Genomic DNA, 14,114 nt, shown 5'->3' with positions numbered 1-14,114 from the left:
TGATCAACAGCAAAACAATGGAAAGCAGATAGACCTTCCTGCAACTCTCCTATCTGATCCTTTAATTATTGATATTGGGTTGATTATGCAATTCAAAGATATTTAACATGTGGCCAAAGATGGATTACTAACTGGGCAAATGTTACTCCATTTCATTTGGGTCTGCATAATTTCAATAATCACAACTTGAAGCATGTACCACTTGAAGCACTCTCATATATCAACCCTCACTGGTCCTCCACCATTCATCTTGTGGTCATGGTCTTGCAGAGTTAAAATCTGGTTTTGTAAGACCTTTAAGAAACAATTCCAGAAAATAGTGAAAATTAAATAATTAAGCTGCTGTGTATAGTGGGAGTCAATATGGGCCCCGAGAACAAGTTTTTGCCCCTGGGGATCCTCAGGAGGTTAATCCGACCATGCGTGTGGCCTGATTATTAGACTCATGATGGGATAAAAGGAAAGATAACATGTTAAAGAAAATCAGCCGGAAGCATTCTGTCTATAGGTCAGAGGATATTATGTTGAACAACATCTGAAAAAATGTCCCTTTTTCCAGACCTGTCAATAAGAAAAAAAACATATACAGTATAAAAGTATACGCAGATAAAATTCAAACTCACAATTACATATGCAATAGACAAATTACTTCTGGCTACATTAAAGAAAACAATAACAAGTGGCATTCAGAGTGCCACAGTGTAATGTTGTGAAACCTTCAAACAAAATAAGAGATTTTAACTTTACAGCCCATTCCATGCAAGGAGCATGGTATTTAAAACCAGTTTAAGTTAGAAACAATAGATACAACCATCACCAATCTATTTTATTTTATTTGAAAACTGAAAGCTTGGCCTGTGTTGGTGCTACAACAAAGGTCCCAGTGAGCGTCCCAAAGTCCAAAATCAAAAAGGTACCTTCCTCTTTGCATCAAAGAGGAAAAAGCAAATTTTATGTAAATTCAGCCATTACTTTTCAAAATCTGTTGCTGACAAAATGCACAGAGGAAATTGCACACACAACATCCACTCTTTCGCTGAGTTAATAAAACACCACACAGCACACATTAAGTTGTGGCATTTAAAACTTGAAATGCAAATCCAAGTGACAGAGGTGACACATAATGTAGTGTGATTAAATAACACCTCTCAGGAACAATGCCCATCAATTTCCTTTTTAAAAATAGCCTGTGACAACACGAGTGACTGAAGTGTTAGAAGTGAGTAAATCTCTGCTTATGTTAACAAGCAACACCGATGTACGGCAGTGTCCAAGCATGGACCAACTACACAGATACTACAGTATATTCATCTCATCTTCAGAGAACTGATCTGAAGAATTACAGTATGTACAGAAACAGTGTAAACCGAACACTATGAAGAAACATCTTCACAATTACATATTCACTCATTGTCACATTTCTACATCACCGGCAGCAGCTAACAAACTCTTCTATCTTCACATCAAACATCAGAATGGGAAAAAAATCTGATCTCAATGACTGTGACTGTGGCATGATTGTGGGTGCCCTTTAATACTAATCAATCAATCAATCAATCAATTTGAGTATTGTTGCTGACCATGTGCTGCCATTTATGGCCAAAATCTACCATCTACTTCCAGCATGATGATGCTGTCACAAAGCAAACGCCGTCTCAAACTAGTTTCATGAACCTGACAGTGAGTTCAGTTTACTTCAGTGGTCTCCCCAGTCACCAGATCTGAATCCAATAGAACATTTTTGTGGTTGAACAGGAGATTGGCAGCGTGAATGTGCAGCTGACAAATCTGCAGAAATGATGTGATGCAGTCATTAACATGGAGTAGAAACTCATGTTCAATGTTTCCACCTTCTTGTGGAATCCATGACACAAAGAAGGAGGCTGTTTTGAGAGCAACGGGAGCCTCTCCCCAACACTAGTATGGTGTTAATAATAAAACAAGTATATGATCAGTTTATAAAATACGACACACTGTTATAGAATAAACTTTCCAAAATTAGTATTGTTACTCTTACTTTAGTAAATTATCTAAATACATCTATTATTATTTAGTTTTCTTACAATTCTTTGTTTAGATTATCTTTTTCAAAAGTATTATTATTTTATTTTGCAATGAAGCAGTTTTTCCATTTTTCTAGTTTTATCACGAATCAACAAAACAGCCGACTTCTTCAAAAATGTTGAAGGACTGAATTTTCTTGGATATAAAAATACACAAGATATCTGTTAATATAAAGATACTTTGTGTGAAAACCAGACCATCACATTTGCACAAGTTGCCTATCTATAGTGTGTGATTTAAGACATATGCAAAGTCAAATATGTAGCTTACTCCATGACATTATTGAAGAACTAATTAACAATAAAAATAGCAACACACAGATGTTCTTTTTGGTAGTATTCCCCAAGCTTTCACAGAGCTGCCAGTGGGACTCACGAGTGTCAGAACGAATTCACCTTCTCATTCAGTTTAATGTTTGTCTCTGGTAGATATTCTTGTTGCTATTTATCCCTTTCGTATCAGTCTTAGAGGACAAAATGAGGTCACACGTCAGTTTGTCAAGATTTCTAACAGACCCTCTACTGGGACCATAGTCCATCTAAACAGGGTTTTTCAAATTACAACGTAAGTGGGGAAAACAGCTTGATCGGGTTTCTCAGAGGAAACTGGCACGTGTGAAATTTCCTATTTTGTTAATAAAGACTTTAAATTGAGCAGGAGGAGAAGGCAATGTCATGTTGTTGGTGTGATTACCTAATGTCCCCTGGATTGTCTGTAACTACCCTCTGCTTTGAAATAACTCTGGTTATGTTAGAATGGCTCTAGGGTTATTATCATCAGTCAAGACTCAGGACTGTTAAATTGTTCAGCTATATTCTCCAGATAAATTTAATTTTTTACATTTTTTCATTAGCTTATAGCAGACCTTTCAATTTGGCTTTAGCCATGTTTCTGAGCCAGTTCAGATATTTCTCCTCACAGATCCAAGGTTTTCAAATCAGTGAGTCACAATTTTTAATTCGAATCTGATGTGGATGAAGTGCTACAGTTCAAAGAGGCATTAGACGTAAAGGGAAGACTGTAATGAAAGTCAACCTTGCATCAGCCATCTGAGACAATTTTCATCATACCATAAAACCGAGGACTGCCATTGCCAAAAAAAAAAAAATGTCACTGAGAGAACAGCACCCTCTCCCTGTCGTCTGCAATACAGGAAGACGGCAGATTTCCCTCCAAATCTGAGCTAATGGCACAGTATCCATTACACTTCGTAATATCTTAAGTTAAGGTTTGTTTTCCCTTGTTCAGGTTTTGTCAAGGTATCGTTCTGGGTTTTGTCTCTGAGATTAATTACCACAAATGTATTTATTTGTACATAAATGAATACATTTTTTATGCTTCCGTGTCCACACCATGAAGATGAACTGAATTTTATTTGTGATGCTCACTCTAAATTTAAAAAATCAACAGCAGCATATCTTTCCAGAAACAGTCTCTCTGTTACTCTGGATCCACGGAACAAGCTGTAAGCAATTTTCTTTTGGCTGTTTGTTTTTGGGAGAAAGTGAAATCTTAACACAAAAAACACCTTCTGTGACATAATTACCCAAAACTTAAATTTATAAACAAATTTTGAAATGTATAATGGATATCTTTGGTTTCTAAATATATTGCCAATCACAATGCATAGCCTTAATGTGTTAGGCCAATCTTCTAATACTCAAGGAAATAGATAAATTGATCGACTGTTAAATGGGAGATTCAATGATTTGATAAATAAATGTTTTGCTGTATAAATACTACAAGATTCCGTAGTATAATATATAATACAACAATCATATAATAATTATGGCAAATATATGGTTTGACATACAATCCCAATCTAGCTAAAATTACGAAATTGCAAAAAACTGCTTATTCCTTTGTCCCTGCAGAAGCACTTGTACAGTGTAACATCCCATAATCTCTTCACACTGCTCATTTGGTGGGGCAGAGAGCAGTGGAGAGGAGCAGTGTATTCAAATGGGGTTTGCAAATGATGTGAGTGTTTGTTTGGAGCAAAGGTGGAGTTTACCTTAGAGTAAAAAATAATAAAAGCAAGAAGGTTTAAACTGCTTAACAATTGACTAAGTGTACTTACCTGTGACTGACAACTTCTTTGAACTGTAATTTACAGTTAAACCCATGACAATTTGTCTCTAAGATACTATAGCTGACTCGTTCAAATGCTTTAATACCTCCAATTGTTAGGCAAATAATTGCAGTTGAAAGAAGAATTTGTGTACCCAGAGGATTGACTTATGACGTCATCCTCATCCTGTCGTACCGTAGAAAGCAGAAGAAGAATGCATTTAAATGGCACACCTTAGACATTTTATATTTCGATTTCATGAACTTAATCTGCTGAGTTTGGTGAATTCGCTGCTCACTCCCTACTCTGGCAAATTTCCACAGTCTGTAATTGTGTGAACAGATGTCTGAGTGAAAGCCATCCCACATCATGGAGAGCAGGGTGCTGTAAAGACCAGAGGAGCATGTTCAGCCAGAGACTCACAAGTGCTCCTGGATGCCACAGGAGGTCCTTCCTTTCTGCACAGTACTCTTCAGTACACTTTTCATACTTTTGCACAGTATGGTTGATTTGCTGTTAAATTACTGTCTATTTATTCTCACACGTTTCCATTTTTTGCAGTTGGTGGCAGGTATTGTTTTCTCTGTGTGTGTGTGTGTGTGTGTGTGTGTGTGTGTGTGTGTGTGTGTGTGTGTGTGTGTGTGTGTGCGTGCGTCATGGCAAAATGTGTTCCTAGGGACACCTTCTGTAGTGGAAACAACTGAAGAGGTGGTTCTTGTACTTTGGCAGGTGTTTGTGTGTCAGTCTGTCTGTGGACAGATTTTGTCAACACAAGAGTCACAACTGTGCACAATAGAGTCATGAAACGTAACAGATGTGTTGTGGACATCAAAACCAAAGCTGAGTTCAAAGATGTGGGGTGTGGTCTGAGCCATGAACACTGAGTACTTGTGTAATAATGTGGTAATGACTACTGAGCATTCATAGGTTGGAACATGTTGTCGGGCGTCGCAGCTGCAGTGATCCACTCACAAGATGGTGTCTAGTTTTACATTTGAATTTGTACATTTTTCTATTCACTCATTGTGTATGCATTATGAATATTTTATATGTTATTTTTACTTTCTCTTTCCTAACTGAGCACTGAACACTTGCAACAAAGCAATTTCTCTGCAGACAATAATAAAGTTGATCTTATTCTGATTTGAAACGTGACTCAGTAGTAACTGCCACTAGGGGGCTAACATGGTTTTCCAATTGGAAGGACATATTTTCAGAAAATAAGATGTGACATAAATGTGTAGCCTAATGGGTTTTTAAACTCAAAACAATTTGTCATCAACCTGAGGGACTGACTTAAACTCAAATCATAAATAATATGATGACAAATAGGTTACCATATTTAACTCTGCAACTGTGTCCAGTGACATCAGACTATCAGACATTAGACTGTTTATGAAAGATTCACAGTCTAGCTGTTTTCTATTACCTTGCACCAGTCTATTCCCTTTAGGGATTTATTTTGAAATAACTCTTATTTTGGAGACTTAGTCACGTAAGATTCTGGTAAACATGAGTCACATTTTTGATACAACGTCTGTTGAACAAATCGTCTGGAATGTGAATTGAAGAACATAAGGGACCTCTGTCCTCTGCACTGACTGATAATGAAATGAAGGGTTATCTGACTGACCTGTGGAAGTCAATCTTCTGCCCTTTGACTCTGATAAGTGGACGTCACCTTTAGTTTGAGTTTGATGGAGAATTGCTGAGGACAGCAGTGTGTAAACATGAGTGACAACACAGCGAAAGAGCAATGCAGGACACGTTTGGTGAAACAGGTCACTTAATAAAACAGCTAGTCGCAAAACTGACACTGCATTGTTTTGAAAAATAAATGTGGGTGACAGTATAACAAAGTGGGAGTGCTTTTTGTCTATACCCTTCTTATGATGATTTATGTTGGTAAAATTTACAACACTCAAACAGAAGCAAAACTAAGAGATAGGCAGAAACGTTGTTATTGATATATTATAGTGTCAAAACATGGAAATTAAAGAAATATTAGGATCAATTGCCATAGGAGATTTAATTTAATGTATTGCTTGAACGGTGAGATGAAACAGGACACTCAGTTGACAGTTTAATAGGTACACCTATCTTGGACTAATGCATTCTGATACAAGAGTTATAATGTTCAGCTTTTATTGACGTAGTCTTAGAGAGGTGTTGAACCAACTGTATGATCATTTTGGAGGATGTAATTTGTAGTGCTGTTGACATTTACATTTACTAATTTGAGAGATGCTGTTATCCAAAGCAATCTGTGTCTTTCTCAAGGGCAGTTTGGCGTGAGGACAGGAGGAGCTGAGGATCAAACAGCCTATTGTATTGTACAGAGCTGCTTCCTTTGTTACTATAAATAGGGTGGACAAAAGAATAAAAATGGATAGTGAAATGAGTTTTACCTAGGTGGGGCTTAGGGTTAACCCTAACCCTAACTGCCAACTGAGTGTATTCATAAAACATAGTTTCATGCACAACAATTAAAACATGGGTCTTAGATGGCTTTAAATATTTTGCAGTGATTTAGTCGTCATGTGGCTTTAAGAAAGGCTAAGCCAAAGTAGAGAAAGCAGCAAATGCATGTTCACCTTTATGCTTTAGTTTCTACCTTGGACCAGTTAACAGTTCCTGTTCTGAGCACGAGGGTCTTTATAATGGTGTGAGGGGTTAGCAAATGTGTAATGTTTTGTAAGTCATATTATGCAGATCCTTAACAGTTACTCTAACTGAAATCAATGGAAATGATCCTAGTCAGGTTTTACTCTCAGGTGACCAAGTGGTTCTGCAATTAAATATCAACATTTACCGTGAGTGAAGTGAGATATTTCCTGGGATTATAACTCATCAAATGGTTTCAGATGGGCCTGACATGACAACACTTGAGAACTGCAGAATAAGAGTAATGGTTTATTGTTTCCAATGTCAGGCGGCTGTGGTTGCTGCATGAATGTGAGTTTCTGTGGAAATAAGTGCGAATGAAGAGCCTCGTGTAAGAGTGGTAGGTGGATGAAAACCTGCGATTTGATGAGGACCCACTCAGCTTCACCTAATGGGAGTGAAGTGGATGATGGGTAACCGGGGCAGAGGGGCTGTGAAGATGATCAGGTGATACATTTTTGAACATCAAGCCGTGTCATTGTGCTGCGAGTCATATAACACACAAGAAAAGGCTAAGTGACATTGAAAAATAGACAAATGCTAGGTTTATACAGGGATTGTGGGCCCCGTTTTCAGGTTGCAAGTAAAATATTTGACTTTACTGACATTTCTATTGATACAGTCTACTCTTCTGTAGTACGGTGTCTTTGTACTACTCAGGGAATCAGTGACAACCTAAAATCTAAAGCAATTAGGGCTGCACCTAATGATTATTTATATCTAAATTAATCTACAGATAATTTTCTAGTGTAATCACTCTAATTTCTTAATTATTTCGTTCATAAAAAGTAAAAAAAAAAAATAGCAAAAGTCCTGCCGTAATTAATTTCAAATGATGTTATCACACTCAATGCTGATTTTATATAATGGCATTAGGTCTATAATATCCAAGCAGAAATAATATTTGTGCACCATCATCACAGAAGAGGACGTGGCAGGATTAGCAGCTGTGGACTTGAGACGGGTGTATTTACAATACAGTTCAAACTATGTGAACTATTAAAAAAACATTTTAGTGCAGTAACACAATTATAAAGTTTTCTTGAGTGTGAATGCTTTTACCAGTCTAATAAAGGCTTTCTTTATGCCCCATAACCAGTTGATCAGGCTGCTCAGATAATGTTATGCAACTAACAAATGCACAACATGTGTGAATAAGATCCAGTGCAATGGGTTGACTTCAGCTGTCCGTGCTAAGAGAAGAAAAAACAAAGAGCTCTCACTCTGCTGCGAGCTCTGGGTACTACACAAACTCTCAAGAGTCTACTACGGCTGAGGGTTGAAGTTAATGCAAAAGCAGGCTACCCTTAGATGCATTTCAACAACATGATGCCTGTTCAGTAAATTTTTTCTCAGCTCTGCAGGCCATTTTAGTGTCTCTCAGCTTATTGTTTTGGTCTCACTGTAACTTTACAGTTTTGATTTACTACTCTCAATACTTTAATCAATCTTGTTTCCAATTGCAACAGGCAGCTGTTTTCAGTGAAAAAAGCTCTGATAAACCAGCTGCTCTGTGCCCACTCAGCACCAAATGGCAGATATATAATTGGTGAACATATAGCGGAGCATTTAAAAGCTAGATATTTACCCTCCGAGTCTGACATGACCAAAACTTAGCTAAAAATAAAAGTGAACGCTGAACTAAAAAAGATAATTTTGCTTTACATCTCCAAGGATGTTTGCTGACATATTTGTCATACTGAATTTGTGTTGTCAATTAATGAGGAGTTGTGCATATGGGGGATTTAGTTCAATGTTTATAGTGTATTGGCAGTTTGAAAAGCTGAGAGTAACAAACTGATATTCCAACAAACTGAGATCATAAGATTTTGATCATTGACATTGAACAAACAATGGCACCCAAACTGAATTAAATTTTTTTTTTTTTTTAAGTTTAGCATCACTGAGGAAATATCTGGGCCAGAAAAACACTGTAAATCAGTGCAAAGCATTTTCACTTTCCAAGAAGGAGCCAGTTATTTACCAATGAGTGAATCATCCTGTCTTCAGAGGATCTCGGCCGCCGCTGTCAGTGCGTGCTCTCTCGGTATGTGTGCGTGCTTTTGACCCGTAGTGAAACTCCCGCAGTGTCAGCACTTCTGAACCCGATATAAACCGCCGCCTCCTGCCTTTCACCCTCTTCTGTCCGTCAAACAGTTTACCAGAACCAAACAACAACCACTGCCTCCTCCATAACAAAACAAAATGACCACCGCTGCACAGCCCATTTTCTCAAAGGGAGAGGACTGCAAGGCCTCCTGGCACGACGCAAGCGCCGGATACAATGAAGCCGATACACACCTGGAGATCATGGGCAAACCCGTGATGGAGCGCTGGGAGACCCCGTACATGCACTCCCTGTCGACCGTTGCAGCCTCAAAAGGTAAAAGTGGCAATTTCAGGACCTCGACGTTGCAGTACATAGATTATCGGACAGCACATTCTCTTGAGAGGCTGTGTCCGATAATGGACTCACATGTGAGTCTTTCCATGTACAACAAGCTAAAACCATTTACTGTTACACATTATTCCTAATGGTTTTTACAGCAGCCATGAGCCATTCATATTCACCATTTAGAAATGTTTCTGACAGATGAAATAACTTGAATACACTCAAAGGATATTCTTTCTTTCTCTACAGTTTGCTATATAAAATGATAGACCTAGGTAAGGTGTAGAAAATTTAGATGTATTTAAAAAAGGTAAAGGGGAATTAAATTCCAATTTTGAAATTTTTCTTACAAATTTGAACTATTCTTGTACACTGGCCTACTTTATACGTTTGAAAAACAAATAAACTAGGTTTCATAGAAGTTGAAAAATCCCACAAACAATCTTTGATATGCATTTGTGAAAATATGAATGAGTGTAAGTTTTTGAAGTTTTCATACACATATTAGCATTTCCCTTCATTTTTGGTAAATGATCTTAAGGACACGTGTGAGAGTGTGAGCGGCATGGTGCTTAGTGCTCGGTGAGTACTACAGCAGCTGTTACTCTACTCATGAGAACTGGTCAAGAAGTCTGCAGGGGGAAACAGCTCATCTGCTCATAGCTTTATGTGGAAATAGACTGATACACACACACCGTCACAGATGTGGGAAGAGGGCAAGCATGTGCACCAAAAGCATGCGCAACACTGCAAGAATGCACATTTCACTTTAACTTTAACACACTCAAATTTTATTTTAAATCACGTGTAGTTTATGACGTGAAAATGCATTTTCTTTCCATTGTACTGATGTTTTCCACAAAGCTACAGAATTTCTGCAAGTATATCCAAGATACATTCTGGCCACTCACATTATATTTGTTAACGAATGCATGTCTAAATTCATAATTTGATTTCAGATATCCATCCGTTTTTATATTTTAACAGGTTTTGCGTTTTTTATTTTAAAAGTTACTTTGCACAATTGCTTCATTTTACATTACATTTTAACAGTTTTTTTTTTACTCGTCAGAGGATATGAACATAATTTGCACATGTGAAATGGGAAACATTTTCTTGCCTGATTTGCACCAGTCTATACAAAAATGAAAGAAATTAGAATGTAAATATTAGTGTGTGCTGTTGGGACAGCTGATTATAGGCCCAATAAATCATTATGAAGGGGTCAAGCAACAATAAATAGCCTTTACTCCTCATCTATTTATATGCTTCTCTGAAAGGAAATGAAACCCTTTGGCGTTCAACCACATGTTACAACCAACTGGCTGTCCCGCTACACCCAGCAGAGGAGGAGAAAACTTAAACCAAACAGTAAAACTCACTGTAACATTATCAAACAGTACAGTCTGCCAAGAGAGAGACTGTGAGCAGCAATACAGACAGTCAATATTGTCCCAAATTACCTGTATTATGGGAGGTGGGATAGGAGCACTGGAACGCAATTTCTGTTGTTTTGGGGGCATTGTGGCATTTTATGAGTTAGTTAACACTGTAGGGAGTCAGGTATGTGCATTGCATTGTATGTGCCAGGACGCTGGAAACTGAACTTTTGATGGACAAAAAATGTCTCTGAGGTGTTTCGAAGACATTCAACAGTTTGTCAAATCTGTCACAAAAGAAGGGTAAATATTGTACTTAACATTTTCTCACATGAACACACAGTAACCAAACTATCCAAGGATGATTTAGAGAGAGGGATATTCTAACGCTGGAACACTGGAATGCTTCAGCAGATTTACATTTTTTGTTCGGTTTGTTTTTGTTTCTGTTCTGATTTGTCTGGTAGGCGGTCGGGTTCTGGAGATTGGTTTTGGCATGGCCATCGCCGCCACTAAACTTGAGTCTTTCCCCATTGAGGAGCACTGGATCATCGAGTGCAACGATGGTGTCTTTGCCAGACTGGAGAACTGGGCCAAGTCTCAGCCCCATAAGGTCAGCAGATCGCAACTGATACACTTTATCACAGATACGTTGGATGGACTCTGGTGTGACTGTTTGCTGCTCCAGTGTTTGCTGTCCCTGTCTTTAAATGTGACGATGCTGATAAGTGAAACTGGTGTTTATGTTGCTGCAGGTTGTCCCTCTGAAGGGTCTGTGGGAAAATGTTGTTCCCACCCTGCCAGACAACCACTTTGATGGTAAGAAATAAAACCAGACGTAGGGGGAACTTGTGGAGATATTCTTTCTGTTTTGCTTGAATCAAAAGCAGTAGGTCCAAATCAGAAAATCCTTTTTTTTAACACCACACCGCTGTAAAACTGGAAGTTTGCATCACTACACCCTGACTTGGCAGCTCAATCCGCATTATAGTCTTCCATATTTTCAAGCTGGAGTGACAGATGAATACAGCTTGAGGTATTTTCACATTTCACTGTTTGGAAGCTAAAAAAACATAAAGTCAGGATAAAAAAATATCTTTGTAAAATGTATTGATAGACCTTGTTGTGCACCGCTAACACTGTGTCCCTCCTCTCTCAGGTATCCTGTATGACACATACCCTCTGACAGAGGACACATGGCACACTCACCAGTTTGACTTCATTAAGGTAGGTAGTTAAAATCCACATACAACAGCCCAGTAAGTTACACACAGGACGTGGTATGAAAAGTTTAAAAATCTGGATGAGGAATCGCTGAATACGTGGAATTGTTTGCATGAAAAGTGGATTAAACATTGTGAATAATAGTACAAAACATGTACCAATACACAATAGCAATGATTTAAAGTGTAACGATGTTGGTAGTTTGTGCAGACAGACACTGTATGATAGTGATAATATTATTTCATGTTTCATTTAGTACACACACCAGACCTGCTTTATTTTCTTTAGGTCAAATCCTGAATGGGCTGAAGGACTCATTGATTTGTTGGTGTGTGTGTGTTTGTCTGCAGGGTCACGCTCACAGGTTGCTGAAATCCGGCGGCGTTCTCACCTACTGCAACCTGACCTCCTGGGGCGAGCTGCTCAAGAACAAATACGACAACATTGAGAAGATGTTTGAGGTAGGTCACCTTCATTACCTCTTCAAGGACAAGAAATCTAACTTAACCCTTAAACTGAACACAGTATGTACTTTATACTAATCATTACATCCCTGTTTTTTTAAAGAACTTTCTTCTTTCACCACTATTTACAATTTATTTTAATGTTTTGCAGCTGTGAGTAGCTCCAACATTTCATTTGTCCATCAAAAACCAAATGTTCTTTAGTTTGCATACTGACTTTTTTGAGTCAAATATATTAAATATATAGTTAAAAGTCATCTGCTGTGTAGAACCGAGACACAGCTATTATCATTAAAGTTACTGCAACCATTGGTTTTCCAAAAGAAAGAGGTGACATTTGCACAAAATCCAGAGAACAAACATTATGTCCTGGAGGTAAAGTGCATGTTTTAATTTAAGACTTTAATAACCTTTTCTGAGGTGAGGACAGTGAGTTTAAGTTGTCTGATCTCTTAAAGAAGAGATTCAGGGGAGAGTCTTGGTCACCTGTGGTGCAGTAAATAGTGTATTCTGCAATTCTTTTGACGTAAGAAAGGTTAACGTACGAGCTACTGAGTACTGAGATATGATAAATATCAGTATAATCATCAGTCGCTGGTACTGGTTGAACTGTACTTGCAGATACTGTACCTGTTGAATCATGAACATGTGTTTCCTGAATCTAAAGTTAGATTGTCCCTGTCCTGCAACATGTATTTCAACAGGACTGTTTAGACTCTAGTATTTGATTGATTTCTGTCACGGCATCAGGATTGAGCTGAGTGCAACTTGTGTTACATGCTGCGATAATTTCAAGGTAAATGATAAACAGGATCAGGGCCAGAGAAGCTGATACAGCTGTGAGCCGCCTCACACTGACCACCTCTGTCTGTTAATCATTTTCAGGAGACCCAGGTGCCTCATCTGGTCCAAGCTGGCTTCAAGAAGGAGAAGATTAGCACCACCACCATGGACATTGCACCACCCAGTGAATGCAAATACTATTCCTTCAATAAGATGATCACTCCCACCATCCTCAAAGAGTAAAGTCTGAAGAAGCTGCTTTAACCTTTTTTTTATTTTACTCCAATGTGCCTTCTCACCTGACCATCCTGACCTCAGTTTGTTTATTTCACTGTCTGCCATCTTTCAATAAACCCCTCCATCCAAACTCACATTTCCAAGTGCTTTATTATCCATTTATTTTTATACATAAATCTGTTTTTTTGTTTCAGAATTTCAGCCTCTATCTAGACTGTATTTCGTTGATTACAGGTACATTTTTGGTGTTCAGTGTGGTCAGGCAGCTGCATGTGCCAGCACACTGAGCTTCACCTAACCACTGCTGTATTTTATTCTTCACAGTAACAAATAGGTGAGACAACAGCAGACTGAAACCACCAAAAATGCATTTACACCCCACTGAGCCTCATCTGTTTTAGCTCTTACGTCACTGAGTGTCTTTTTTTTCCAAGCATAGCCCAGTTTTAGACCAAGCAGTAGATATATTACTATATGTTTAACTGCATGCTCTGTCATGGACTTTGTAAAGTGGTCTAAGATGCACACGTCTGTCACAGATAAACTCTGCAGTCATTTCATTCCAGTGGAAATTTGACCACAAAATGCCAGAACAGTTCAAAATTGCTCAGTGGTATATACGTGTATGTCAAGTGTGGTTTTCTAAACTTATATTTTGTACATGTTGTAAATTAACAATATACATGAACATTTAAGAGAAAACGCGTTTGGAAGGTCCTCCTACAATAGTTGAAAATCTGAGAAATTTGAACAGGTTCAATGGCAAAGACCTTTAATTTTACTTAATTTATGATAGAAAAATAAACTGAGAATTAGAACACTGACAATATGTTTAA

The 14,114-nt window shown here is 38.0% G+C and overlaps 1 protein-coding gene across 1 annotated transcript; it reads left to right on the top strand.

Annotated features, from left to right (window-relative positions):
* The first annotated feature begins 8,917 nt into the window (after nt 1-8,917).
* On the top strand, nt 8,918-13,408 carry gamt (guanidinoacetate N-methyltransferase). Its single transcript, XM_023426546.2, has 6 exons — nt 8,918-9,182; nt 11,038-11,183; nt 11,326-11,389; nt 11,730-11,797; nt 12,145-12,255; nt 13,144-13,408. Exons 1-6 carry the CDS (start codon nt 9,005-9,007, stop codon nt 13,282-13,284), a joined length of 708 nt encoding a protein of 235 aa, XP_023282314.1. The 5' UTR covers nt 8,918-9,004; the 3' UTR covers nt 13,285-13,408.
* The last annotated feature ends 706 nt before the right edge of the window (nt 13,409-14,114 follow it).

This window comes from Seriola lalandi, unplaced genomic scaffold (assembly GCF_002814215.2).
Source record: "Seriola lalandi dorsalis isolate HSWRI2012SDOR001 ecotype SW California unplaced genomic scaffold, Sedor1 jcf7180002054829, whole genome shotgun sequence".
NCBI classification, from domain to species: domain Eukaryota; kingdom Metazoa; phylum Chordata; class Actinopteri; order Carangiformes; family Carangidae; genus Seriola; species Seriola lalandi.
This window is presented reverse-complemented; position numbering and strand designations above follow the sequence as displayed.